This window comes from Stegastes partitus, unplaced genomic scaffold (genome assembly GCF_000690725.1).
Source record: "Stegastes partitus isolate 25-593 unplaced genomic scaffold, Stegastes_partitus-1.0.2 Scaffold705, whole genome shotgun sequence".
In the NCBI taxonomy this organism is placed as follows: Eukaryota; Metazoa; Chordata; class Actinopteri; family Pomacentridae; genus Stegastes; species Stegastes partitus.
In genome coordinates this window covers 172,043-199,101 of record NW_007578436.1, presented here as the reverse complement: position 1 = coordinate 199,101, position 27,059 = coordinate 172,043, and the positions used below count along the sequence as shown (strand labels likewise).

The window sequence follows — 27,059 nt, the reverse complement described above, 5'->3', positions numbered from 1 at the left end:
CATTTCTTATTTCTAACCTTTCAGACCTCACTTTAGTCTGCAGTGGCCGCTTAATGGTTTGCGTTTACTTAATTATTCATACAGCGTCCTCCTGTTTTTATGAAAATACTTAGGAAAAAAAAACTGCTAAAGCCTTGAAGTATAAAAATCTGCCAAGGCCTTCATTGATCAGCATTGCTTGCACATTCCTAATCACCTTGAGACTGCATCTTAGAGGAACTGAGAGTCATTTTCTGCTCCTTAGTGTTATTAAACCTTGAAAGTATGCCAGGAACACCTTTGTACAGTGTAACTTATTGATGAAAATAAGTCGTGTAGTGTCTGAACACCCAAGAAATACTTGATTTCTATGATGTGCTATTTCCCATGGTAGTGTCCAGGGATTTTTTTTTCAAAGCTTAAACTCAAGAATGGACTAAAGTTGGACTGTCACAAAGCTTAAAACAAGACTTTATACCATGAAAAGCTGATATTTCAGATTTTTCATGAAACAATTTTACATATTGTGCATAGATACAGTTAACCTCAACAGTACAGTGTCACTGGGGAATGTGAGCTGAGATGAAAAACATAAATGACAGTTCACTGGTTTCCTGCTTGCTTCCTTCCTCCCTGCACCCTGCATGTAAAAACCTCACGTGTTGCAAATTATACTACAGCCAGCACAATATAGGAAACTTGGCAGAAAGTTGAAGTACATTTAACGATTGTAACTTCTGCATTGCTCAACACAAGGTTGTAAACCAGATGTGTCAAACATGGCAGTGTGGATTTCACCTGTTGATGATTAAGTGCAACCCTGAGAAGGTGATGATGCAAAACAGTCTGTTTAAAAAAAAAAAACGAAAAAAAAAACTTTATTTCCAGTACAAAAAAAGCAAAAGAAACCAAAATATATTAAACTTGATACAAGCATTAACAACTCAAAGTCCTCTATAAATACGTTAAAAATAAATTAAAGAAATTAATTTACTAAAGATTATCACCTTTACCACTAAACAGGCCTTAAACATGTTGATGAAAAGGCAATTTTAAATAGACCAGGAACAGCTTGGTGGCTGTTCTTCTAACCAACTACATCATAAACACACAGAACAGTCAATAAACATTTCTAAAACACTAAAGCATACATACCCCTAAGCCCTACAGTATGCTGGATCTAGCTCAGTAAAGCAACGGACCTGGGAGCACAGTGCACGTGGACGTGACCAGGACGCTGCACATTCATAACAGTACAAAGCTGTAACAGGAAGAATTAATACTGAATGACAGAGAGATGCAGTGAGGTGGGGTGAGAGTCACAAAAAAAAGAAAAAAAACATTCATCAAAAATGTAACAGTGTTCCTGTAGGCAAGGGAGGGGAAAAAAGACCACGACTGGGAATGTTTGTGTATAAGATAATCTAAAGATGCATTTCAGCACCACAAAGGAAAACAGAACTTTCAAGAACAACTCACTTGACTTTAACTTTTACTTCAGAGCCAATCACCTGGCAAATCAAGCTCTGCAGATGGCATTTCAGATTAACAAAAAAATAAAAAATGAGATGGTGACATAATGACATCTCATTTTTGGTGACTTTCAGTGTAGATGGTTCATCAGTGCCTACTGTGCAAAACAAAGCCCAATAAATTCCTCCAATTGCACAGTCAGTGATACAACATCAGCATAGCAAATGCAAAGGAACGATCAAGTCCTTCTCGTTCTCCTGTAGCAGTTTGAATTTGGCTATTTGACATTTTACTGGTTGCAGTTTGTCAACAATCCACAAGAAACAGAAGAACAGCATTTGCAGTGACCTTACCAACGAGATATCTCCACTCACTCTAGCTTACTCTTTAAAAAGAGACGAGAAAAAAAAAAAAAAGACTCTCACCCCTGCTCTCATCTCTCCAAACAAACAAGCAAATCTTGGTTCAACCATGTAACATGACCTGTTAAATAACACTACAGGCACAGAGTTTAAAAACGTAACATTCAGGTTCGCGGGCCAGCGATCTAAACATGACCTCAGATTGTACAGTTATGAGGAAAAAATCAATTTCTCGAGCTCATAAACGATCCTGTGTACAGTTACTGGAAGAACAACAACTCCTAAGCATAGGTCACATTGTGTGCTGTCCCACCATAATGAAAAAAAAACAAACAAAAACAAATCTGAGCTACAAACAGATGTCTTTGGCTTTGTCACATTCTTTAGATCATTTATAAGATGCTGATAAATGAATGGTGTGGCTGGGCTCAGCCAACAGGCCGATCACACTGTGATTACAATATCTTCACAACTGTCACAATTTGCCATCTCAGCATACTATTTTGATAAAGCACTAAGGCTTCCAGCTCATTAACCATCTATCTTGATATGTTCTCCGTTTTGGTGGCAACACACACATCTTATAATACGTATCTCTGTGGCTTGCGCACGTGACATTTTAACCACGGAAGTCTAACGGGAATCTCAGAGTGTTTTGAGTCAGTCACAAAGTTCTTTGCTTCCTCTGACGCCAAACAGATGTGAAGAACGTCTTCAGTGTCAGGAAGCTGTGTAAGAGAGGAGGGTGCATTTATAGGTGTCTAGTGTGTGAGTACTGTGGGTCTTGGAGTGTAAGTATGTGTGTATTGAATGTGCTTTGTTTGAGTGTATGTAAATATGTATGTTTGCGTTCCTACACACTGCGGTCTAAAGGCAGAATCCAGTAGCATCATCAGGAACAGAGAGCTGACTGAAAACCGCTAGACGTTTGCCATTGGCTTCGTTATTGCCTCCGCAGGATTCAGAGCCGCTGACCGAGCTGGCAGAGCTGCTTCCATCCTGGTCCTGGTCGGACAGAGAGGTGTAGGACAGGGATCGGGCACCCAGTGGTCCTGAAGGGACCGCAGTCGCACCCGGGCTCTGCCTCAGGGAAGGGGAGTCGGTTGGAGACAGCGCACATGGAGAAAAGCCAGAGTCAGGGGAAGGCAGGAATGGAGAGCGGGGATCGGCTGCAGTAGCCTGGCTCATAGCGGGCTGGTACTGATGGGCAGGAGAGGCCTCGAAGGCAGAGTCCATCTCCAGGAAGGCATGGGAGAGGAGGTCAGTAACGTCAGCACAGGAAAGAGGAGAGGCCGATGGAGCACGAGTAAAGGAGGGGGTGGCAGAAAGAGCAGGACCAGTGAGGGCAGGCTGAAGGATTTGTTGAGGAGTAGATGGAAACCCAGCGAAGCTGAAGCTCTGTCTCATGAGAGGAGGCCTGTGTGAGCGAGAGGAGGAAGGTGGCTGGTGGGGAATGTTTGAGGAAGAGGGAGAAGACGAGGAGGAGCGAGAGTAGGAGTATTTCTTCTCTTCCTCATTGTTGTGGACAAAGTGACAGCGGATCCCGTAGGGGCAGAAGCCGATGGTGTGAAACGTACGACACGGCTCAGTTTTATACTTAGGATGTCTGTTAAGGTCACGTAGCTCTTCTGCGCCATGGGCAAACTGGCACTTCCCACCATACTTGCACAAGCCGCTCTCAGTGAAAGATCGACACAGTTCAGTTTTATAGCGTGATGAAGAAGACGAGGTGGAAACAGATGAGGAGGAGCTAGTGTTCAGTGCAGTGGGGCTGATGTCACTTTGGGGGCTCTTTAATTCAGCTCCAGGCCAGGATAGCATCGCTCCTGTGGTGCTGCTGGTCTCAACCATGCTGACGGAGCGCTGGGAAAAGAAGCCTGACTTTCCCCTTTGGGTGGAATTACCAAGATGGGAGGACAGAGCGCTTTCTGACTGCTGCCCCCATTGGCTGGAGGTCAGAAATACACGGTCTGAGGGATCAGTGGGCAGGCAGGAGAGGGATGAGAGGGAAAACGAAGCACTTCTACATTGCTCACTGATGTAGCCTGGTGTTCTCATGGCCAGACTGAGGGATGGTGGGAGTCTGTTTGGCTCCCTCAGGTCGAGATTCTGTAAATGCTGTAGAAAGAACAACAGAACATTAGCCTTTACACTTCACATCAAATATCTTATTTAAAAAATACCTGACAAGTTCTTTGTGCACTGACTGTAAATTGCTGACACTGCACTTAGAAACCCGTGAAAAAATGAAAACACGATTGTGCTACTAATTAATAGTCGCAGGGTTGTAATTGTTTGGCATTTCCACAGTGAACACTTCACAGTTACATTATGCAAAACAATGCTTTCTTCCCCATCTTGCAGTTTCCTATTTCAACCAACATGTTTACAGATTATTTTAAGTAGCATTCACAGGTTTTCAAACATATTGCTCACTGCGGATTTTAAAATCCTCTTCTGCTGCAACTGTCAGTGACATTTCTGACTGGAAAATTCTGTTGCTGTCAGATATCCTGAATAAACTCCTGTCATAAAAACTATGTTCATATCATGGGTGATGAGCCTAAAGTGTTTGTATGAGAGTATCCACAAAAACTTTTTACCTTGTGCCAGACATGTAATCTTGTTTTGGTAACATATGCCAATGTTTTTGTAGATACAACAAAATTACATTTTTAGCTCTTTAGACTAATGTGGCTGTCTTTTATGTTTGTTTTTGGAAATGTCCTTCTTGATTTAGTCTATTCCTATAAGCCACGGTTTTATTCTAAAGCAGCATCTACAAGACAAGAAATGAAAGTGTAAGTAAAACAATCAGGCATAAACAGGAAACTTACTTTCTGGTGTAAAAATAAAGGCAGAGTAGTGTACTTTAAGACATATTTCAGTACTGGAAACCTTAACTGTACTGTAAATTACTATAGCAGTGGTTAAAACCCATATTGACATGAGGTATAGTTAAAAAAAAACTAAAAGTGAGAACTAGCTGTCTGCCTGAGTCTGCTTTAATGGGATAATAAGCAGGGCAGGCTACACTGTGTTGCTAGTCAGGACAAGTACAACAGTCAAACACTCGTAATTCGTTTTAAAACAAAAAACAAAAACACACATAACCAAGAAGCCCAGTATTACACAACTTGCCTCTAGTTAATAGCATCCAGTGAGCTAACAGCTCTCAAGCTACAACACGTCTGGACAACTTGAACACACAACTTGTTTCAAGCATGACAAGTTGAGCTTTAGGTGGATGTTTTGATTCAACTTTCTAATGTTAAATACGGTTAATAAGTCACCTAAAGTTACAAACTGTTTGTCAACCGGCGGCGTCGAGCGGCTACGTTAGTGAACCAACGTGAATCACAAACTGAGCTAGTTTACTTTAATGACAGTTTAAAGGGCCCGAGTTGCGATGAACTCCAACAGCAGCCGCCACAACGCTTCACTTTGAGACAAGTTAGCTCAACTTTCACACCGCAAAAACACCCCAGAGCTCGATAAAGCCTCCAATAATGGCGTTTTAAACCGCAAAACACCATTATCTACGAGCCGAAGCATGAAAAACACGGAGGGAAAAGCAGCAAAAGTGTGTGAAGTGCACAGCTAGCAGGCTAACACCCCCGCCCTGCCCCGACCTAGCCAACTTTTGCTCCGCTCAACTTTCTTTGCGCGTTTCGTTTACCTTGCACATCATTTCTTCCAGGTCAGCAAACTGGTTCAGGGGGTAAGATGGCATTTTGCTGAGCTATCAAAACCTTCGTCCGATCCTGTCTGCCCCGGCAGCGATAGACGTGGGCAGTTCGCTGGCATGAGTTGGTCAGAAGTTTCTAGTTGTGTATGCGGTCGGTGCTAAACAAGCCCAAGACCCAGACCACGTGTGGATTTAAAACCTAACAGCGCTGTTAGCCACTCCCCCGCTCCACTCCGCTCCATTCAGCCCGGCTTGTTTTCATCAAAGCCCGCAGCTCCGGAGCTGCATGACGGGCTGCAGGCTCCACAAAACTTCTGTCTCCTTAACTTAAACCCAGACTCAAGAAATAGTTGTCAGAAAATTAAGTCTGATGACATCCTTTTGGGAAAATATAGAGAAACAACGTGTATGTTTCAATTGCATACATGTTTTGTTTTTTTTTTTTTCAATTATTTTTTATACAGTATATCTGTCATATTTATTTTTGCATTGATTTATATGTTTGAATCTATCTATCTAGGCGTTTTTAGTATATAGAAATACTGATTTTTATTTTTGTGCTGATACTCCTTAAATGTTTGCACGATCCCCTTTGCTATCTATCTATCTATCTATCTATCTATCTATCTATCTATCTATCTATCTATCTATCTATCTATCTATCTATCTATCTATCATTTTTATTCATTCATTCATTTAGCTCAGAAACACGTGACACTTTGATTGATTAATTAGTTCAAAGTCCAAAACTAGCTCAAAATCAATTACCTGAACTTGACAAAACTACCTCAAGTTATTAAGTTGAATCAACTAGACTGGTTACAGCGAGACCTTTATGTCAAGTTATGTAATCTCACTTTTTTTTACATTGTAAAGTGGTCTGAATGTAAAAGTTATAAGTTCAGTTAACGAGAAATTAGCAAAATGTATATATTTACATTCGGTACAGCAGAAAAACTGAGTTGATTTGATGTTTTACAGTGTGTTATATGCCTCGCTATAGGGCTTTGTTCAGGCACATGAAAAAAAATATTGGTTAAGAACCTCATATATCAAATATGGTGGATATTAGGATTAAACATACTGAAGAGCCTTTTATATTCATCCTGTCTAGAATTATTTTTGCAGTGTAGCAAAAAAGTTCAAAATTCTAGCGACACAGTGTAACAAACACCTGCAGACATGTTTTTGTCTTTTTGATGGATATGTCATTTTATACTCTTTCTAGTTTCGTCATATGTAAATTGTCACTAATTAACAGGTTGAACTATTGATTAAACCTTCTCCTGATCACTTATACACCGTTGCTCTGATCTGAGTTGCTGCATGATAAGACAACACAGTGCAGAAAGAGCTAATTAGCTTAGCCAACTGTATGCAAACCAATAAAGTTTTGGGATTTTTGTCGACACCTGTATACAGAAGGACGATATTAAGGATTTTCTGAGTTTGCCAAAAAATATGATGATAAGTTCATGTTCTCTCACTGTGTTCCACTAGCATCTGCAGAGAAGAGCAAGCCTTGACATTCGTATCTTGTCTTGTCGGATACCACATGTATCTGACGGCAGATGTTTGTAAAACTCCCTCTTGGATCAAAGTTACAGAATGAATGTCCTTTTTTTTTCCTATTTTACGTCAGGTAATGACTATGCAAAATCAGATGCTCTTTTTTCAGAGGGAATGGAGCAGCTAAGACAAACTAAAGGCTAGAATACACAAGGAGTCGAAGGGATACAAATACAACGGTGTGCAGACAAACTCCACTGAGAAACGGCAGTCACAAGGATGCAATAAAAAACAAAAAAAAACTCAGGCAGAAGACAGGAGGGCTGAACACATGGGTAGGAGAGGCAGCATGGAGACAGCCTAACCCTATGAGACAGACAAGAAGGAGCGAAGTCTTTGATTTCAAAGGTAAAGGCAGATGTGTGAAAAATTCCACTGCAGAGCAGAGCCATGAGAATATCTGACAGTCTCACTCACCTATACACAAACACATCTTTGCAAATGTGGGAGAAAGGTGTATTTTCCCAAGCTCAAACCTTACATCTACCTAAGACCCCAGCCCAACCTCCAATCCTAAATTCGAGCCCTGCATGTAAAACTACACTGGACACTGATAATAAAGGCCTCATTCTCCTGCCATCACTGGTGAGACAGCTGGTTCTCACAAAGACAGAACACACACCCTGCCTCATACAACTTTTCTTTCTTCCTTTTTCTTTTCTTTTTTTTTTTTTTTTTTACCAGGAGTGAAGTTGTCACACCTCTGGGATTGTAAGGAGAATAGTGACAACATGCCCAGGAGCCTGACAAACTGGCAAACAGTCGGCTGCGACTACAGGGATGTGCTTGTTCTGTGCAGGTCAGTGCTGAAATGAGGGATTGTAAGTACATATGGTTAGCACAAAATCACCAAGTGGCTTACGAACATGAAATTTACCTTTTTAAAAAGAACTCTCAATGGGAGACAAATATTCTCAGACGATGTTTGTTTTTCTGTAGCTTTGAGAGTCAATTGTGAAATCGTTGCATGTTGAGAGCAAATTGTTGCGCTTAAATCGCTCGTGTGATAGCTCAGAATCACAGAGCCACAGCTTTAAAAGGTTGAAAAAAAAAAAGTCCAAATACTCAGCCGGTCCTCTGAGAAAAAGCCTGAAAGTTCTTGAAACCAACTTACAGCTGTAAGCCCCTTTAGAAAGATGAGTTCAGCTGGGAACAAAGGCTGCCAGAAAGCTTTGTTTTGGTCCAGCCAACTGGTTACTATTAAGTGTGTGTGTTTTCTGTGCGTATACGTGCTTGTGTGTGCTTCCAACCCTCCCACCCCCCAGTATGATGTAATTGTGTAGGTCCACTCCATACGGCCTGAAGGTTGTGTCAGCCACCAGTGTTTTGACTTGTGTGATTTGTATAAAAAAGCTGAGCTGGTAAAGGGCACTAAAAGGTATTCTGTTCTATCTGGGTATATCTAGGACTAGTGAAATGTAAATATGACATCCGGGCATGAAATCTAACAGTGGATGTTTGTTATGATCCTTTGCTGGCTTGCATTTTATGTGTCTGGCATTGAAACAAATACTTTTACAATGCAAGCTTCATATGTTAAATTGTGTCAGTGTCCAAGTAAGATGAAGTGCATCAAAAACTCAAACTCTTCAACCAGCAGTGCTCCTAGCAGACCGCACACCAAAAAACTGTCATACTTCAGTTTTAGTGCAATATCAACACAACACAATATGTGCATTATGAATATTTTGTACATTTGAAAACTCAGTGCAATATCAGTTTTTCTATATATTCAAGTGCTTGTGCAAAATAAGCGTTTTTCTACTTATGGAACAAATCTGTGCAATGCAGATAAAATCTGTGTCTATTTGTACTTCTCTGTCAGTATTTGTACTCTGTGGATCTGAGTCTGTGTAATACCATTGATAAATTATTTTCACATGCACAATCTGAATATTCACATACAGATAAACCTGTTCTGCTGATATTTCTACTGTATCGCATCATACCATACCTTACCATATAGAATTGTACTATACTGTACTGTATCGCACCGTATCGTATTGTATTGTATTGTACTGCATCATATCATGTTATGTTGTGCTGTATCATATTGTATCGTATTGTGTCGTATTGTATCGTATTGCCCTGTAAAAAGCCTTTCAAATGCATGTTGAGCGACCTTTGTTAAGAAATGGATCACATCTAAACATTGCTGCTTCTCTGTTTGCATAAATTTTACTCTGTGTGAGTAAAAGTTTGCTAAAAAGTTTCGAATGCATCCTCAGAGTCGTCAGAAATGCCTTTGCACATTAAACCATTCACATGAGTATTTTGGAGGCAGTTTTGACTTCAATGGAGACGTGATAAGAAACAAAGCTCAGTATTTGGAAACTGAACCGGGAACACCATGTTAACTACGAGGCCAGCACAATGCCTCACTCTGGACAATCTTCCAGACCACCTCCCCCTATTGTCTGAGGATCCCATTGTGTCTCTGCACTTTGGCTGCTTTCATATATATTCTGAGTTTTAGTGCTTTAAATGCCAAATGTGAACAAGGTCTAATTATGTGGCGACTGACCTTTGGTTGCTAACCGAGGCATGAGAGGTTGCCCTAATTAGTTCATCGTCTTAAGAGGTTGGCTCTATGTGTTTGTTTGTGTGTTTATTTTTATTTTATTTTTTTGTTATACCCCAAGACCACCACTGCAAACAACAAGCCATTAGCAAGACGTCAACAACACGAGTGCCTTGAAGGTAAGCAGTCCTTCTCTGGTAATTCGGTTAAGCAAACAAATGTTATCTGTAAACAAGCTAATTGGTCAGCAAGTCGAGTTTTCTCCTGGAAAGCAAAATCTTTTGGGTGAGCTGGGGATTATGGGAGTAGAGGAGGGGAGGGAGGGGTTTTGAAGGGAAAAGGGAGGGGGGGGAGGAGGAGAAAGGAGGTGAGAGATTTTAAAAAGAGAGTTCTTGCTTTTTGTTGAGTCCAGCTGGGCAAGGAGGCCTTTGGAGCACAATGAGCTCAATGAGCTGCAGAACCAACTAACAAACTAATGACCCGCCCTCTACACACACACACACACACACACACACACACACACACACACACGGTGAATGGGTGGGATAGAAGGGCTTGTTAGAGGAGGACAGAGATGGGGGAGAGGAGAAGGAGGATGAAGGAGGGCAGGATTGGGGGGCTATTCAGGAGAAACAGGGGAAATGAGAGGGAGGCACTGAAGGATTGAAGGTGGAAGAATCACTGGCAAGAAAATGGTTTCATTAGGACTGGATCTGCAACAAGGTTTTATCCAGAGATTTGGAATTAATCAACCAGATGCATAAAGATGTGTCATGGGACGCATTCCTGTGCTTTGTCACATAATCTTCCTGCGGTGAAATAATTAGCCAAGTCATTAGGAAGGCATGTGCTGATTCAACATCTGTTTCATATTAGGAGAGATTTGCAAAGGTGACATGGCACTGCGGGGTTGACTCAGACATCTGACGGCCGTGTATCACTGTTGTACACAGATTCTTTGAAAAAATGGGGTAAAACAACAAAGTGAAGCATGTTTTCTTAGAAGTATTAGATAAAACTTGTGATGATCAAACACTGTAGATTGTTTTTATTATCGGAAAGGCTGATGAGGAATTCTGGAGGCTGAGTAACCAGGATACGAAAGTTGACTTATCCAGTGTGTGTAAATCTGTAGGCAGCTTACTGAGTGAAACAACTGCACCTCATTTGATGCATGAGCATGTGTGTGTCTGTGTGTGCGCGAGAGCTTTATGCACACACACTTGTACACTCAACCTATTGAAACTCCCATGATTAAGTGAAGTCATTCCTCTACAGCCCCATACAGGCTTCTTCAGATAAGAGGCTACTATTACCAGTGAAATAATAAAGGGGAGGAGGGGTCTGTAGACCTGATGAACATCTGCTCCTCTTTTCCTCCCCTTTCTTCTTCCCCCTCCTCACCACCTTCCTTCTTTCACAATGTACCCCCTGCGCTACTCACTTGTGTGTGTGTGTGTGTGTGTGTGTATGTGTGTGTGCATTTGTGATTACAGAGAGCCTTTTGGTTTGTGTTTCACAGACAGAGTTTGGGATTGTGAAGCGAGAATGCACAGTTCCTGCACATTTTTAGTGTGCACAGTATAATTAGTCAAAAGCATCTTTTCGTTCAATTTTAGGATCTCTTGTGACGCAGTGTTTCAAAAATTAATGACAAATTTTCAGTGACATCAACAAATCCATCCAGAGACACTTTGAAGTAATTTCATTATGGAAAAAGTGATATTTCTGGAAAGTACACAAAACACACAGACAAAAATGGTACATCAGTTAGATATATTTGAAGTCACTGCAGCCGGAGTGACTGCACTGGAATTATTCATTACTATGTACAAACAAAAACAAACCAAAAAAAATGCTATGACTCTCTTTTTTCTGTTTAATATGCTCCCAGTTAAGACCCCCAAACACACAACCAGAAGCGCCACACAGTAGGGTTCTACTCACAGGCCGGAGGTCACGGTCTAACCTTTGACCTCTGACATGGTCTCCTCCCTCTCCTCCTCTCCTGCCTACTGGAATTCACTCCTGTGGATTCAATTAGGATGCAAGAGGAGAAGAAGGGTTAAAAAACATGATAACAGTGACGAATGTCTGCAAAAAAGGCCGGCATGGAGACGAGACAATGATTCAGGCTGGAGAGAGAGCGATGGAGGAGTGTCGAGACACTTGTTCTTTGAACTCATTTGGAAGGAGTCAGCTGTGCTTGTACGTGTTGTATTGCAGAGCAGACAAACATCAGCAAGCTATAAGACCAAAAGTATGTGGACAGTGACCCATGGTTTTTCATACTTTAAGCTTGGCTTGATGGAACTCATAATGATAGTTCATATTATATTTCTCTGACATTTATGTTTTTCCACTGCAAAACTCTTTTAGTTGCCTGTTTTAGTGTTTTCCTGTGTTCTAGTCTTTAAACTCCTATTTGCGTCTTCTATGTTGTCATGTCTGAGTGTTTATTTTTAGGTTTGTTTGATGTAAGGGTCTTTACGTCTCAAAACACAGCCTTTCCATGATGGTGATAACTTTCAAAGCATCACATCAGTGGCCAAGGTTTTGAGCAAAATGCTCAACAATCGTGTTTATTTGAGGTGTTATGGTACATGTGTTGTTTTAGTATTCTGTACACTTTAAGCATTGTAATGTCATATATTAATTGATGATAATCAAGTATGACACAATAGCAAGGCAGATCTTGGTGAGTCGCTGTACAGTTTGCATCATTCACTGCAAAGTAATACAACCTCAGTAAAATCAGATGTAGGCCGAGTGACAAATAGCTTCAGAATGCAGATTTTGTAGAAGTGTATGAACAATTTGCATAGCTTGGAAATGACTTAGATGCAGGGACTGAAGGGAGAAATAAATATTTACATCCTGTATGATTAGTCTGGTATCTTGCTGCTAGTTGCTGCGTTCTACTGCCCACTGCTGGATCAAAGTGTGATTACATATCGACACAGCGGCTGTCGATAGCAGGTCTCACAATCTCCACATAGTGAGCTCATTAGACTGAACACACTAATCAGATGGGATTATAAACCAAAAGTGTTGCAGAAATGCTTTTTTAAAATGTATTATAATCACAAGATTGCTGCTGTGCTCTGATGTGACGAATGCAGAATCCGTACACTCTTGCTTTGTAATGATAATGATACAGCTTTTCTCTACTCTAAGGTTTAGTGTTATTGTGAAGTAAAATATAGACAGATGGAAAGAATAAAGGACATCAGTGTTTCATTTAAACCACTGTTCCGGGTTGTTATAGTGACACATTCAACATGCCAAGCATTGTTCATTATAAAACTAAAATCCCAATGAAAAGTTTAGTATTTTATATTGGTGATTCATAAGTACATCTTAGAATATTTTCCTGCGCATTTTGCAAGAATTTCTCCAAAAGACATGTGAAACAGTTCATGTGACTGATTCACCAGCAGGGGGAATTGTTGCACCATTTTCACATTAGAGGCCTTCACTGCTGTGTGGATTAATTTGGCTAAATCAGCTTCTATGCAAAGTAATGACAAACACCATCTGCACCCTCAGGCTGTACATGTGTATTTACTTTTTTCCACATCTGAGTATATAGCATTTCACACTTTAAATAAGTGCAGTTTTGTGACACATGGAAGAAAAGAGGCCGTGGCTGGGAGCCAGAAGCTGCCGAGTGAACACACAGACTGGCAGATAGGGGGAACTTGCACAACTCCAGTCCCTGGAAGCCAGCCAGTCACCAGTGTGTGTGTTAAGCAACAGTTCCTGGAGATCCTCCTGCACCCAAAACAAAATAAACAGCCAAATCTTTGTTTCAATAACAGAGGGATGGTTTATCACTTTGTGTGTGACCAGAAGGAACACCAGAGACTGAAAATGTGTTTCACTCAGAAACGCTGGAAAACATATACATGCAATGTGATCAGAGGCTTCCTCTAAAAGATTTGAAAGTTTAACCGTCTTTGAACTGATCTTAGTAAAAGCTGTGAGAAATTAATTTTGATGAAAAGGAAAATGCCATCTTAAATCAATAGCGAGAACATGTTGAGCCAGACAGAGAGAAAGGGGAATGAAGAGGGATAGAGGAGAAAAGGCCTCGTGAAAAACTGCTACAATACATCATTTAATAGATTTGTGTGATGCATAATTCAAGAAAACTATTAAAAAAAAAAAAAACTATGACGTTTGAGTGTGTGTGTGCCCGAACATAAAAGACAAAAGAATGTAATTTGAGCAAATTGTCTCTGTGCCCTCATTTTAGCAGAAAAAAAAGTTGAATAAAAGAGTCTTTATTTAACTGGGATGTCAAAAGTAATTGGAACTAAGTAGAACAATCTATTTTAGAAAAAGCTTTTGGTAATCACATCCCACAGCTGACATCAGTCTGAGAGAGGAGCGAGATCACAAACGTAAAAGGAGTGCAGAGTGATGTCAGCTGTTTGGATACTGAAGTACAAATGTAGACCGAGCGTCATGAGTCGCCAAGTTGCGACATTTCTATTCACTGAAACTGTCTGAAGAGGAACACAGATAAAACACTGTTACTCTGCTAGTCTGCTAGAGTCAGGCATTTTTGTGTGTAAAATTCCCCAAATTATTTTGCCTTTGGTTTATTAGTTTTTGTGCCTGGACTGGTGAAGATGAGGTGAAAACACAAACTCCTATCACCAAATCTGTAGTTTTTATGACGACAGAGGAAGAATGGGAGTGTTAAATGCTTGAAATACTGCTAGGAAACAATCCTGCTCCATCTTATTTGGTGAGATGAAGCAGTGATAATGACGAGATGACGGGTTCTCATGTTCCTTATCAGATTACTTGTAATAACAGACACGTCTGTGGATGATTCACTCCATAAATCTGCCGTTCAGGAATGCGTCTGGAAATGCTGAAGCGACCAATTTTTTTGTTAGGCTCACAGAGACATTGTGTTTAAATAAAATAAAGTACATTTAAAAACCATACTGTGTGCTGGATCCCCCTGCTGCACAGGAATATTTCAGCACAGATAATGAGGCCCTTTGTGCAGTACAAACAGTGGTTCTATAAATTGCTTTTCTGTTTATTTCTTCGTTTGAAAAATGAACTTGGTGGCAAATGGCCAAATCATGTGAAAAAATTACACAAAGTGTGAATTTACTAAAACTAATGTATGATTATGTTTTACAGCCTTTACAGCTGTAGAATAAGAACTGTGTGTATTTGTGTTCATTTGTGCTATCTATACTATTGTACACTCTAACTGTAACTAAAAATATGTTAATGCCTTGATGCCATAAAAGAACACGTTTTAGTTCCTCAAAGAACGTTTCAGGAAGAGGTCCATTGAGGAAAGACTTTTTCTAATGAATCTCTAAAGAAGGCCCCAATGGTGCCCGATTGTTGGTGCTCCAATGAATTTTAAGGAACCATTTCCAAGATAGCTCTTTGCAATTCTATTTTAAAAACATGACTTAATTATTATATATGAAAGTCAAATGCAACAATATGTGTCCATATAGAAGTTTTGTATTTTGGGTTCTGGACTGTTGGTCAGATAGAACCAACATATTACGAGATGTCAATTTGTGGTCTTGAAAAACTGATGAACTGCGATTACCTGCCACCAAACCAAATAACTCCATTAAAAATGAAGAATTCTCTGTCCTTTAAAGAACCACATAAAGTATTTGAAGTACTATCCACTACATAAAGAGGCTCTTCAGCCGGTGGTGGTGCCTGGAAGAACAAGAAAACCTGCTAAGGAACCACATAAAAAGCATTATTTTGTCTGAGAGTATAATTTAAGGCTATGTGAAGTGTTTATACGACGTTGTATCTGCGTGACGCTTGTGCTGTAAGGTCATCATGAGGCTAACCTAAGGTGAAACAGCTTGTGTATATGTTATCAGTGTGTTTATGCATAGTTGCGTGTGCTCTCCAGTGTTTGACTGTATCCCTACCCCAGACCGATATGGAGCAGCAGCTTTTTTTGTTAGACTGTCTGTTTATAACTCCCTCAGAGCAATGGAGTTCAGCTGTGTTTTCTTTTACTCCAATCACATTCCAATCTCTATTCATGTCAGCTGTGGGAGGCTGATGTGAATTCATTGTAGGCCTCCTTTCTACCTTGGAGCAGATTAGCAGCAATAGTAGTTGTAATAATACTGCAGTTGTAGCTCATATGTGGAAGTGAGCGTCAGTGTGTGTGCGTGTGTCTGCATGCACCTAAATGTCTGCCAAAGGATGATTCCTGGTCTGTATATTCTCACACTTGTGCTCATCCGACTGTATCCAGGCAACAGCTCATAATATTGATGAGCATGTTTGATCAGCGGGATATTGATGGATCTGGAGTCTCGTATCAAATGACGTGTTCCACATTCTTTTATTTATATATCGGTATCCAGGAAACTTGCTGGAAAAAAGCTGTCATTTCTGTCTTTATCTGTGTGCCTAATGTGTTGATTAGGTGTCGTTTTTCTCCGCTTCTTTGTCCTTTCTTACCAATACTTATCAATGCAACAGTTTGCTATGTACATCACTGAATGAGTGTGTGTGTGGTGTTCTAGTGCATGAGCTACGTGCGCTCATGTTTGTATGGTGGGAAGTGTTTCTGCCACATCGTTTCCTGTGGCAACTTCCCCCAGTAGTTTCCATGTTTTGTACCAGTCTGCAAGTCTGCTGGTATGCCTTTCATTGAATGATGGGAATGAGTTACCAATAGTTTCATGATGTTCCTGTCTGTATAAAATGTAGAAACCAAAAGCCTCACATGGTTGCTGTAAATCCATCCATCTATCCATTATCTATACACCGCTTAATCCTCACTAGACAGACAACCAAGCACACTCACATTCACACTTACGGACAATTTAGAATCACCAGTTAAGCTCAACATGATTTTGGACTGTGTGGGAGGAAGCCGGAGAACCCGGAGAGAACCCACGCTGCACAGGGAGGACATTCAAACTCCACGCAGAAAGATCCCGGGTGTCCTGCCCTGCACATGAACCTGGGGTCCTCTAGCTGTGAGGCGATGGTGCTAACCACCGAGGTTGCTGTACCAAAAGATATAAAATGTGATGTATAAAGTTTGACCTGGATCAATGAAGGGAATATTAATTTTATGATTCTTGATCACACATTTTTACATTCCTGAATTATGTTGCTTTTTAAAAGCTTTGTTATGCCAGCAACGGCATAGATCTTAAAAAGGTACTTATGTCATTTTGAGCTCGAATTTATAAATTAATTTTAAATTTTAGTCTTATAGATGAAACATCCAACACAATTTATGCCAGTGGCAACTTCATTTACTGTGGCAGCTTTCTGGCTTTAATATGGCTTATGAGCTGTAAGTTTAGGTCATGCGACAGTTGGGACCAACGGGACATTGGTTTTGTCCCTGACAGCTACTTTGTTCATTTCAATTTTGGAATCCCTAAATACTATGTCGGCTCAAAGGTCAGAGAGGCTGATTGGGGGTCAACAAAACACTGGATTATAACAGCCATCCTTCCTGTACTACTACTGTCCTATAACATGTTTGTTTTTGAAATCATGACAGCATATGTTCTCAATTTTAATTGAAAACTGATTTTTCCCTAAACCAGGGGTTTCAAACTCGCGGCCAATTGAGGATGATGTTTTGTGGCCCCCTACTTGACATCAAAGTTTAAGATTAGTGCAGCCCGCGCGTTTTTCTCACACGCACCTACGCGAGTTGTTGCCCTGGGCGTTTTATATTTTTTATCACTTATAGGCTACCATAGTTCAGGCTCATAACAGCAATGCAAATTAGCAACGTTAGTCACTTGAAACGTGATTCGGAAGTGTCACTGAGTGGAAGGAAAATATATCCTGTCACCCACTGCAAATGCATGTTTTTTTTCTATTTGTGTCAAAAGCTCTTCTCCACCATGAACTTTAAAAAGTCAAAGTACAGGTCTAAACTTACTGATGAGCATCTTCAAGCCATATTGAGGGTCTCAATTGTTTCCTCCCTCAAGCCAAATGTGGCTCAGCTGTGTAAGAGGAGGCAGTAAGGAAGGAGTAGGTAAGAGAAGCCTATGTTCTGAAGAACCTTTCATGTTCTGAATTATTATTAATAAAGATTGAGAAGATTGGATCAGTTGTACTTTTATGGAATACTTGAAACCCTTTTTTGGAGGAATATTTGATGCGGCCCAGCCTCACCCAGACTCTACCTCCAGCGGCCCCCAGGTAAGCTGGGTTTGAGACCCCTGCCCTAAACCATTCCCCAAAGGGTTTTTGTGTCTACATCTAACCAAACTAAATACCTGTGCAATATGCTCAGCTACCAGCAAAGGAGCGAATTAAACATCCACACTCATGCAGATTTGATTAAAAATGTTGTTTGAGAAGGAAAACAATCTCAGCCAAGTTAAGCGTTTTAGCTGATTTTCTAAATAATCTCTGTGCGTAATAGCCGTGGAAACGAATCAAGGAATTGGTTGCTTAGTTGTAGATAATTCTATAGAGGAAGAACAGCAATGACAGAATGTAAGACCAGAGCTTTCCTGTTGCTAACAGAGACAAAAAGCTCAATGACACCTGCATCATTATCTCTACTGAATCAAGCACTGGATGTTGGTTGTTGTAGGTTGATGTCTTTGTTTTCTTTCGGAAGACGGCCACATATTGGAGCATAACGAATCAGCTAATGGATGTAGAGATGTGAGGCCCAATCAGAGAGTGGACATGGGTGTCTGCATCATTGTCTGTAAAAGTCTCCAATTTTGCCTGTATAGACTACAACACATCTCTCCAATTTTTTTTTAACTAAATTGGTGTTGGCAGCATTACTAAAAGTCTCTAAAAGTTTTAGGGATCCTTAAAATACAAAGCAGTCGTAAAACAGTTTTAAAATGAGAACCTATTGGGGTGGATGTACCCTCTCAGGGCCAGACAGACTACATGATCAGTCAGGATAAAGGACATGTTGCTTTGTGACGATAGCATACTTGGCAACATATTGAAATCTTGTAGGAATATGTACTGTAAATTTATTTAATCTACTTTTAAAAGTAAAAATGATAACAGTTTTACATTCGGTTTTTGTTGTTTGGAAGCGTCTCCAGTGATGTGATTGTCTCGTCTCCTAAGGAGTGTTACAACCAGAGTAATAATCCAAACATTAGGTCATGGTGAATGGTACGTGTGTGTGTGTGTGTGTGTGTGTGTAAAGCTGCAGTAAAAACATATTTGGAAACTAAACTACATTCTCCTGAGGGCAAACAGGGATGTGTGAACCCTCCTCTGTGAACCTCTATCATGAAAAACCCCAGACAATCCCAGCCGTTATTCTTGTTGTGACCCAACACACATTAACTTGCTGTTTGGCTGCAAACCAAACATTCGGCTCAGCGTCATCAGATTCACCGTTTCCTCTTTTTACAGCCGTCATTACCTTCAGTCCCCCTCACACAACAAGTCACTTCCCAAAAATTCAGCCAATCTGTATGCATGCATGCATTACATGTATCAAGTTCCCAGTTTGAGCTGTTGCGGTTCACAACCGCATGTAGCTGACTCCTATACCCGCATCTCTTGTTTGCATGAAACTGTAGCTTCTTAACTTCTTGACCACTACTTTCTTATTACGATAGAGTTTACAAAATTCCAGTGGGAAACATTTGGTTTAAACGAGACATGAGTCTGCATATTCTGAGACTTAGAGGTGATGATTTAACCGCATGGTGATTTTTTTAATGTGTTAAACTATTTCAACACCACAGCAAACTCTAAGCATTAGAGGGTTATTAGTGGATAACAACACAGAGGTGTATTCCTGACACTGAAGTCTGAGTAACAAAACAATTTAGAATCATGGGGTTTGAGCTTTTTCATAGCTTTCAGCAACATCTTATGGTCTCCATTAGCAAACCTGTTGTGATCTTGTTATCTTGAGAAACGGTCCCATCCTAGGTCACATGAAAACAGCTACTTTCATTTGTAGATAAAGACCAACACATGTGTTTGAAAACTCAAAATAGCTGGTAAGTAGACCTTGAGTTGAGGTGAATCATTCACCTATACACCTATACAGTATACTATTTTGCAGATACAAGCTATTCACTGCTGCGCTTTACGGTGAGGATGGTATGTTTCTTATAATGTGAGTTTTGATGTGTCAACAAAACATATGGTCTCATCTGATGGACATTTTGGTGTCATTGGGCAAGAGGACCTTATTCCAGTTGACTTAAGAGTCTCCCACATGCCTTCTGGTGAACTATAGTCAAGATTGGAGGCACAGTCTCAACCGCTGAAGCTTGTAACCCCTTTATAGGAGTCATAGGTGTCTTGGTGACCTCCCTCACGAGTCTCTATCTTGCATAGTCACTCAGTTTTTGTGGACGGCCTGCTCGAAGCAGATTTACACATAATCCTTCCATTTCTTAATGATGGATTTAACTGTGACTTCTACCACCAACTGGCTGCACCTGTGTTGAATTAAATAGGTCAGTTTAAAGGGGGTGAATACTTATGAAATCATTTATTTTACATTTTCTATTTCTCCAACTTTATTGAAGTCTGTTTCACTTTGGCATGAAAGAGTCTTTTTAAAAATACATTTCTCTCTCTCAAAAAAAAGGCAATTTAAATTGACCTAGATTCAGTGTCAAAAAGCAATGAAAAGGGAAACTTCCAAGAAGGGGGGGATACTTTTTATAACCACCGTTCATGTTATTGTGTCCAACTCATATGGTCTTCATTTATTGCATGTTTTGCTCCTTTAGCTTCCTCCTTTCCTCTCCTCTCCTTCACTCCCTCCTTCTCTCTCGTCTCCTTTCCTCTCTGTTTCCATGATGCTTATTTTCATAAGAAGGAATTCTGCTGGTCTCGGCACTGCTAGTGTCACTGTGGTATGTATTTCTGGGAGGGCAGCCAAGGCTAAACACACATATGCCATATCCATTCCTTTCCTTTCAATAACCAAACTCACCACACACACAGACATAAACACACACACATATGCACACCTTGCTAACCACTTCATTTTCTGCCCACCTGTTTAAACATAGCAGTGTGTATGTGTGCATATGTGCGTGAGCGCTTCCCCACAAAGAGGCCTATTGTCCTCTAGGCTACGATGTGTGTGCTGTGTCATGAATTGGCTCAGCAGCCACAAGCCCACTGCTGATTTTAGCTTAAAACTAAAACACAGGATCTAAAATAACGCAGCCACTGCCAAGAAGCAGCTGAGCTATAGTACTGCTCCCTCAGCATCACGGCTTTGGTGTTCGAAGGATCAGGACCTAAATCACAATGTCTTGAAAGCTGTGATACAGAAAATCTTGTCATGAAGTGGAAAATGAGGATATCGTCTGCCACAGAGATGGCAGTTTAGAGAGGAAATTATTATTTTGAATATCGGACGGGAGAAGAGAGTAAAGAATATAAATAATATGCAGTAACCACATTTTTGACGTTTTGTTTATGATGTAAAATGCTTATTTCAATAGTTATAATGTTTTTATGAAGCAGGCTTTCCTTTTGCCATAATAATCTGATAAATAAAACCAAAAACTTTAAAACATTCTTTATCCTAATTATTTATTATTTATTCATGTGGTTGGAAATATTAAAGGATTTGCTTTGTTCTTCTTCTTCTTTTCACTTAACCAGAGTCAGATTCATTAAAATGTCTTTTTTCTTCTTCTTTGTGTGCTGTTACAAAGTAATAAAATTGTGAGATGAGCTAAACTTGTAATCTAGCATGGTGTATAGGCTTACACATCTGCTGGTTGAGCTAAGCAAGACTTTTCAGCAAAGGACCCACAACAACTGATTCTCTGGCCTCTTGAGGGCAGCAGACATAGAATGTACCAATTCAATTGATATATATCACCTTACGAAGTTATGAAGACCACGACCTTCAGCACACACTGGGGTGGTTATGTCTGAGATGCGAATCAGCGTCTCCACATTTGAGACCATGGTTCTCTGCAGGAAACCAGTGGATTGCTCCTTTTGGGTAGGAGGTGAACTGCTGCCTCAAGTGAAGGAGTTTAGGTATCTTGAAAACTAGTGCGGGCGCTGTAGCGGACTGTCCCTGTAAAGATGATTAATTTTTTACCAGTCAAATCTCCATTCCAACCACTTACCTATGGTCATCAACTTGGTTAGTGACCAAAAGAATGAGATCGCAGGTACAAGAGGTCCAAATAAGTTCCTTCCTTAGGGTGGCAGTACTCTGCCTTATAGATAGGGTGAGGAGCTCGAACATCTGGAGGGAGGTCATTTAAGATGGTCTAGGAATCTGATTATGATGCATTTGGAGGTGTTTTGGGCATGTCCAACTAGGAGGAGACCCTGGGGTCAACCCCGAACTTGCTGGAGCAATTGCATATCCCATCTGGTCTGGGAACGTCTTAGGGTGCCCCCAGAGGAAGTGGAAAACATTGCTGGCAAGCAGGACGTCTGGAATGATCTGGACCTTATGAAGTCAGTATGTTGAATAAGTTATCCAACAGTTGTCCATTTACTCATACATCAGGTGCAGAGCAAAATCAGCATTCACTTGAAGTCATATTCAACTTGCTTGCCCGCCTGATGACTGTAATTCTAACATTAACTCGCTTCCAAACTTGGCTGAGGGCTGTACTATGAAGCAAGATTCATGGGTTAGTGAGGTTTGTGGAGCCTGGAGCCAGAGTTTTACATGTCATGAAGATAGCTCTTTGTGAACCTGGAAGATCACCATGATAACTTAGACGGGACAGCTTATCTGTTCCAGAAGAAGATTTGTTCAGTTTAGGATTTAGGATTGTCTGTAAGAAGCACCCCCTTTTCACTAATTTGTTTCCTGATCAGATTCTCTATGAATGATACAGATTCTCAGCTGAGGGAATACAATATATCTGAATACTTGGTGTTCTTATTCTTGGCCCTGGTTTGGTACCATGCTAATAGGACACAGATTAGACAACTGATTAATCCATTGATATTTATTACAGAGAGTGTTTAATCAACAAACAGTAATTTTACTCCAATTCGACCAAAAACTCAAGTGATTTCCATGTATTCCTAATTACAGGGCATTGTCAGATCTAAATGTACTTGTGGAGTATCATGTTGAATAGATAAAATTTTAAGAGCTCTTATGTGCAGCTGTCATGTCAGAAATAAGCAGTTTAATGAGAGTGGACTGAGCTGTAAAACAAATCTATTAATTTACAAGATAAACAATTTTCTACCAGCATTCCTCTGTTGCACCATTTGCAGTAACAGTGCTTATTGCTGTCTATTGCAACAACCTGTTTGTGTGAACTAAAATAGGCAGCACACATCAATACATCTTGTGTAGAGGAAGCGTGTCATGATACCCCTTTTACATGTGGAGCTTGATAAATATAACGTGTTAACCAAGAAAGCTGATAACCACCAATGTGATACCTGTTATCTCTGCTTTGGGTTTTAGGTTATGTTGAACCAGCTACCACCAAGAAAACCCGGCTTTGCTGAACTTGCTTCGTAGTACACTGCTTACATCTCCACCAACTCCTAACAGAAATGTTTGGCTCTTAAGCTTCTAATTCCTTCATCTGTTACCTAGCCCTGACTGAGTGCCGTTTAATGCCGAGCAGACAGCGTTCGGTGGATTATCATAGTTATTTTTGTTGAAAGCAACTTCCTGCTGTGTCTGGAAACAACAGTGGTGAGTGGAGCCAAACAGCACTCTGTATAACCAAAATAATGACATGCTAAAACACTCAGTACAGCTTACTAAACTGTGATGGTGATAACTCCCTAATCCATTATTAATATACCAGTATTGATTATGAGAGCAACAGCTTAAAACTGAGCTCCGAGGCGTAAGTGCGGCACCCATGACATCCTACTTTGACTCTTGGTAAGTTTCTGCTTTGAAATGTTGCCAGAGAAGTATAAGCTACTGAGACACGAGGATGGATTTTATTTAGTCTGAACATTGCTACATCTGATTGGGCTTGGGGCCTAAAAAAAAACCCAAGAGTCAAACTGTAAGCTTTTAAATCGACAAAAGACACTATTCAACATTTGGTATTCATATTAGAACACTCCTAGTATGTGTAAAAGTACTGTTTCCAATTTTAAAAATGCAAAGAAAAAAAACAAACAAAAAAACCCCCTAAAGATAACACTTTAAATCACTCACACGTGACATTCACTGTTAAGATAAAATACCACAGTTTCAAACCAAATCCTCTTTTGTTTGAAAGTCATTTGCCGTTTGGATTCTCATGTGCTGATCACGCATGTGATGTTTCAAACACACTTACACGGTGCTAATTTATTTTCTTGCCATAATAAGAAAAGAACATAAAAACAGGAAGCGTGAAGTCTAAAAGGAGAAGCATATACTGAGTGTGAGGCTGAACAGGAAGTGTGCAGTGAACATGTATGGGCCAGCCCGTTGAGAAAGATCTGCTTTAATAACACAAACAGATGTGAAACTGTCTGAGGGGACTTTCTTCTTCTGCCCAACGGACTGATGCAACCGATCGGGCCAAGCTACACAGTCTACACAAGGGTCCGACAGTTCTGGCGCTGAGGCACAAAACTAATATCTAAAATTGATTTATAACATTCACAAACACATTTGTGTCGTAATATGGGCCTCAAAATGGTTCTCAAACTGAGAGTTGGTTCTCTAAGGGGGGCAGAGAGGCCTTCCAGGGGCAGAACATGTTACTGCTGGGGACATGTGGGGTAAATGTAGAAGAAAGAATTGACCATGTAGAAACAAACAACATTTTTACTCCAGCAAGTTTGTCAAGATTCAAGTCAGAGAAATGTGTTCAAATAGTAAAATAAAAATAAAGCGCAATTACAGGCTGGGATGCATGTTAAGTAACTGTAGCAGTTAAATCAAGAATGTTGTGATACTTATCTTGATGTTGTAACATAGAGTAACCTAAAAGGCTTGCATGTTTTAACAGAAACCCCGGTGAAGGTGAAAAAAAACATGTTTTTCATAATGTCATTTCAGAAAATACTTTCAGTTTGAAGGAGTTTTACTATATTATTACCATTTATAAGAATCAAAGACTTTGGCGGGCCCTATAGCTGTCTTCTACTTCCACAATCTAGAAACACCTGACCTACATCTAAGGACACACTTGTATTGATGTCAGTTGAAGAGCCTGATGGAAAAAACCTGGTTAACAGAGAAAGTTGATAACCACCAATATGATAGCTAGAATCTCTACTTTGGGTTTTAGGTTTTGTTTAACCAGCTACCACTAAGAAAGCCCGGCTTTGCTGAACACTTGTGTGTCAATAGTGTATTGAGGCACTTTCTTTGACTTCATAGACCATTTCAGCCAAACTCCAATATAACTAGTTGCCTTACAAATGGCTTCCGTCCAAGTTATGAAGTTATAAATCTGAGTTTTCATAAGTGCGCCACAGTGCATGGGTGTCATTTCTGCTTTTCAGGTTATTTCATACATACACATCTGGATTCACTTCTTGTTTATAAAATCAGAAGGTCAGGCTAACTTGATTATAACATATTTAAAAGCTTTTTTTTTGGTGGATGAGAACACGTTTTCAACATTGGCACACGTGACTTTATGATATGCAATGTTCTGAAGTTAGTTTTTTAAATTTTATATAACAGAAGCAGAACACAGCACACTGTATAGGACTTAAGTCTGACACATATGGTCTCTAAAATGCTTTTGAAATTAAAAAGAATTAAATAAAATTTCAGGATTAAAATGTCTTGTGCTCCTCTGTGGCCTGGCTGAAGGGGGTTTTCAGGACACCCTTGAAACACAATAAATGTTGTTCCAGTGAATCGGAAATAAAGTGCTTTGTCATGAAGTCTACCTCTGGTGCCAAACCAGACCAGCCAGTGAAAGTAAAAGCTGCGAGAGCAAGAGTGGAGTGAAAGGAAAAGAAGAAGCAGCCAGGAAGACTCGGTGAGCGGGGGGAGTTCAGGGAATTTTTCAGCCTTCTCCCTCACAGAAGTAAGTTTACCGAATCGTCTCCCCCCTCTTCCTCCTCGCCGTGTCTCCTCCCCTTGTTCCCTGTGTGTGCGTCACGGGAGTGAAGTCGGAGGAAAGCAGGGCAGGAGGAGGAGGAGTAGGAGGAGTGGACTGAGGTCTGTAGCTGAGGAATGTGGCAGAGAGAGAGAACATGGCTATAAAAGGATTGCACTTCCCCTCCGCTGCCGTGATGTCACTACTCAAATATTTCCTCCTTCCTTCCCTTCTAACTCTCACTGACTGATGCTGCTGTTTCTCCCTAATTTTCTCTGGATCACTCATGATCCCTTCCTTGCAACATAAGTGGGTAACTATGTAGGTCAGCCCGAGGAGGAATGTTTGTTTTGATGCACAGACAGATTAACTAAATGCGTGGCAGGTCATGGCGCATATACAATGTTTATCTGCCTCTCAGGAGCTTTACTACATTCTGCTTCGTTGCTAAAGACGTCTGGATGTGGAATTTAAGCAGTAAAGTTGCAATTTCAGTCTTCAGTTTTGGCTCAAAAAAAAAAATCAAAAATCAAAAAACACAACAGTTAGCATTAGTCACTTGCTGTGTTTACTTCTAGTGAAATTATGTTCATCCAACAAACCACAGTGAGTTCGGGGGGGAATTAGGGGTTTCCCAAGTTTCACTTTTTTTCAAGTTGAGTAGGGGGGGAGGCGCCTCAAAGTAAAGAAAAAATTACTTATTAAGCCAATTTCCTTAAGTTGCCTCAACTTGAATTTAGTTTTATATCAACTAATTGCGAGTTTAAGTTTACATTACAAACAATATTAAGCTGATGCAACTTAACCATTCATTTTATTAAGCAGTGGGAATAGTACCCTTGAAGCACGCAAGAGGCTTAGCTCAAACCGCTTCCTTGTAAAAAAATGTATTTTTGATGAACTAAGCATGAACACAGGAAGTCTTGCAATCAATGTCTGCTATTCAGTTTAAGTGCAAGTAAAACTTTAAATCAAAAAATATGTTTTTGCTAAGAATTACAAGTTAGCCAAGCTCAACAAGCATTGCTGAAAAGGACCACTATCAGTCTGTCACAACACTTCCTACTTATATTCTTCAGTGCTGTAATAACCACTAGACAACACATGTCTTCCTGACTTCAGCTACAAATGAATGAAAGACATTTATATTTGTAGGGAATCTTCTCAAATCCCTACTTTTCTCATTTATTCAGATTTAACTTTATCCACCATCACAGACTTCAGTGCTGTACACGGTGTTCTATTTCTTCATGTCGCGTCTTAACCGTCCTCCTTCTGGTTGCACGTGAAGGTGAATCATGGCGGTGACTAAACCAAACTTCACTGTCAAGGCGCTCGTGGATGATGACCATCGTCACCACGCCGAGCATCATGGGAAACCTTATAGTATCTTGAACAGCAGAGGGCAGTGATACAGCAGTAAAGCGGATGTGAACTTCTGTTAAATAACTCAAGTAAGAAGAATAAAACGTGTGACTTTCAGACACGGTCAC

General features: G+C 40.3%; 1 protein-coding gene across 1 annotated transcript; it reads right to left on the bottom strand.

Annotated features, from left to right (window-relative positions):
• Nucleotides 1–424: 424 nt before the first annotated feature.
• Nucleotides 425–5,668, bottom strand: LOC103363971 (zinc finger protein 36, C3H1 type-like 1). The gene is made up of 2 exons (XM_008290956.1): nucleotides 5,494–5,668; nucleotides 425–3,932 (listed from the first exon to the last, which is right to left on the bottom strand). Exons 1-2 carry the CDS (start codon nucleotides 5,545–5,547, stop codon nucleotides 2,682–2,684), a joined length of 1,305 nt encoding a protein of 434 aa, XP_008289178.1. The 5' UTR covers nucleotides 5,548–5,668; the 3' UTR covers nucleotides 425–2,681.
• Nucleotides 5,669–27,059: the final 21,391 nt, after the last annotated feature.